The 3277-nt window shown below is 39.7% G+C and overlaps 1 protein-coding gene across 4 annotated transcripts in view; it reads left to right on the top strand.

Moving 5' to 3' along the window:
- Positions 1 to 3277, top strand: part of usp48 (ubiquitin specific peptidase 48) — a 22215-nt gene that overhangs the window by 13223 nt on the left and 5715 nt on the right. For 3 of the 4 annotated variants that reach the window (XM_032513167.1, XM_032513168.1, XM_032513170.1), the window contains 6 exons: positions 406 to 528; positions 1055 to 1116; positions 1425 to 1535; positions 2214 to 2344; positions 2536 to 2642; positions 2767 to 2874. In XM_032513167.1, coding sequence (XP_032369058.1) covers positions 406 to 528; positions 1055 to 1116; positions 1425 to 1535; positions 2214 to 2344; positions 2536 to 2642; positions 2767 to 2874 — 642 coding nt within the window. The remainder of the gene's footprint in view (positions 1 to 405; positions 529 to 1054; positions 1117 to 1424; positions 1536 to 2213; positions 2345 to 2535; positions 2643 to 2766; positions 2875 to 3277) is intronic. The other variant, XR_004331598.1, reaches the window with a different exon arrangement.

Here is a 3277-nt window from a genome sequence, read left to right as displayed (position 1 = left end):
ACCAATCAAGCTGCTTCGTGGGTGGGTGTTGACGTGGCCGTAGTCAGTGAGATTTGTTATTCGCGGGAGTCGTAATATAGCAGCATGCAGGTGATACTTCACAGTGTGTACATGAAGTTACTTTTCCCATGTGATAAATATCAATACCAAAATAAAAACTATGAATCGATTTTTGGAATTCTGTGAATCGATTTTGAATCGGTAGAGCTTAAATACATTAATGAATGTGAATCAAAAAATGTTTGCACCCCCCCTGCTTTTTATATGGAATTATAAATCAACCCAAATTGATGAAAGCTATAGACCCATAGAGTAATGTTAGGGCTTCCCTGGTAGTAGATGTGCCTTATAAAGTGACCCATTTGGTTTGTTGTGAAATTCAACTGTTTACTTCTGTGTGTCCAGACATTAGAGCAGGAAGAAAAGGACAACGAGGCAGTGAGTAAGATGATGGCCCTGGACCAGAAGAACCAACTGCTCAACCTCTTTCATGAGAAGAACCGACCAACGCTCGCCAAGTGGCCTCAGGTATTTTCTTAATATTTTGAGATTACGTTTTATCACCATCTTTTACAGTTTCAAAATAACAAAATAGGAAAAGGTTCCACAGCAAAGGTTTGGGCATCCTACATCGTTACATAGTAACACCTTTTTGGCAAGTATCACAACTTGTAAACACATTGTAGCCAGCAAAGAATCTTTCAAGTCTTGTTTGTGTGTTAAATACATTCTTTCCTCTACCAGTGAAATGTTTCCCCTGTAACTGGCTCAACACAAGCCCAGAGCATGCTCCATCCACCCACATGCATAAGAGTTGGAGAGGTGTTCTTTTTGTGACATTTTGATTTATTTACAGGGACAATGGCTCATTATAGATAAAATATATTTTTAACTCCAAAATAAAAACTAGGGGTGCCCAAACCTTTGCTGTATATTTATAGTGCAACATAAATTATACTGAAATACCATGAATTGAAATTATACAAATATGATAAATGAAAACAAACGATGATTCAGGCAAATACAGTAAATCCTCTCTTGTTTGTCTCTCCAGGACACAGACGTTCTTTACATAGTCCCTCTGTATTTTGTGGATGAGTGGAGAAAATTCATCAGGTATGTTTGTTTCAGGAATCAAGTGAAATCCACACAATAATTTTAGAGTGCTTGGTATCACATTGTCGAAACAAAGTTTGACTGTTGCACTCAAGAACAACGTCAGCCTTCCACAAAAGAGTTTGGTATATCAGATGTGTGCCGTTGTTAATGACTAAAACCAGTGTAATGTAATTTAGTTTCCTTAAGGTCGACCCTTTGATTTCCATGTTGGCCAATGATGTTGTTTATGACTGGCCGTAAAATTCCATTTTACCCTAGTATTGTAAAATGGTAATGGTTTGTCCATCTGTGTGTGCACTTTGTAGGAGGCCCACTAAATCCTCTCCAGTGTCTAACGTGGGCAACACTCTGCTTCTCTGTCCCCACGGAGGCTTCATGTTCACCTATGACTCCCTCATCAACGGAGATGCACAACAGTGAGTTCTGCTTACTAAACTTTAATAGTTGCTTTACACGTACAAAAAATCCTTAAACTATTTCAGATAAATTTTCTTTCCATGAGAATTATACTTCAGACAGGAGAAAATAAATAACTGGAACAGCAATTAAACTTCACTGTCCATTCAGTCAATCAATCAAATTCATTTGTCATGTGAAATTTTACGAGGTACAATTCCAGTGAAATATAATCCCGTCAGCTCCATCATGTGTGCATGATTCTTCATAAAGAAAAAATGTGGCCATCAGTTCGGCACACAGAATAAGAGTCACCCGGTTGAAATTCACCGGCACTCAGTATACAGTTCTATAGCCATAGGTTGTAGCTGATAGTCATCTCCAACTTTTCTCCCGTGTTTATTCTGTTTACCCTTAAAAACCTTGACTGGCCAGGCTAGCATAGTAAGCAGGAGATCTGCAAATTGATTTCCTGATCCTGATGAGCTACTCATAGCCTATTGCCATCAACGTCCAACGTCAACCACATAAAGCACAATTAATGTTTGTAAAATATACAATTCTGCATAGGTTTGGCAAATCTGACAGAGAGGCGACTGGAGAGGGCCGCATTGTCTAAAACCATACTAATAATAAACCCTTAACCCAGTGAGGCAGCATTGGCTGTGGTCTCATGTTGTGCCGTTTGTCCTGCACAGTGTAGCTCTGCTCTGGCCCAGCGAATGGGAAGTGATCAGCAGACTCTTCATTGTGGACCAGCCAATCTCCATCCACTGCTTCAAACAGACCACACTAAGTGGCCCCACAACTCCATACACTACTCAGCCTGGTAAGAGTGCAAGGTTAAAGGGTCCCAATAGTGAATCTGTTTTACATTGATGAAATAAAATGTCCATATAAATGGATGAAGTGAATAATGCGTGTCCTTTCATCCCTACAGTTTGATGTGTTGGGTTGCTTTGACTTTTTTTGGCTTCCCAGTGTCCTTGGTTTATATGCTGTTGATGTTTATGTGTTTAGATCTGTGTTGGGAGTGCAGAGAGAGCTTCCTTTTCCAGCAGCAGAGGGATCTCAGAGAGTATACACAAGCAACCATCTACATCCGCAAAGTCCTCGAAGATCAGAGGGTATTAAAAAAAGAATATTTTAGGTCGTCCAACCAGTGACAATGTATTTTTTCACATAATGTCTAAAGTGAGATCTGGTGAATTTCTATTGTTGATGCAATTTCCATTGTTGTCCTTTGCTTAGATGATAAAAGAAGCAGCTCCAGAACTGAACGCCAGCAGCTCTGAGGCAGAGGAGGAGAAGGAAGAACATCCAAAAATGGATGGAGAGGGTGACCAAGACTTCAGCCAGGTAAGTCCATTACCACTCTATAACTACAATAACAGTAGTTAAGACTGTGTAAAGAAAGTCAAATCTTGATAGGGTTGGGGTTTTCTTTCTTTTTCTTCGATATCTGTGCTAAAACGATACTTTTAAAACACTGCCGGTGCCTGAACCAATATTTAAAAAATAAATAAATAAAAAACTAAAATAAATAGGGGAGTAGGGTACATTACAATACCTTTGAATGCACCAGACTTACTTGTTTCAAGTGAATCAAGTGAATCATCTGTGAAGGAGTTCAAATACCTTGGGGTCTTGTTCGCGAGTGAGGGGACCATGGAGCGGGAGATTGGTCGGCAAAGCGGTTACGGTATTACATTCAATTTATCGCACCGTTGTGATGAAAAGAGAGCTGAGCCAGAAGGCAAAG

This window comes from Etheostoma spectabile, chromosome 4 (assembly GCF_008692095.1).
Source record: "Etheostoma spectabile isolate EspeVRDwgs_2016 chromosome 4, UIUC_Espe_1.0, whole genome shotgun sequence".
Classification (NCBI taxonomy): Eukaryota; Metazoa; Chordata; class Actinopteri; order Perciformes; family Percidae; genus Etheostoma; species Etheostoma spectabile.
Note: the sequence above shows the minus strand (reverse complement) of the source record. Positions and strands in the feature narration are given on the sequence as shown.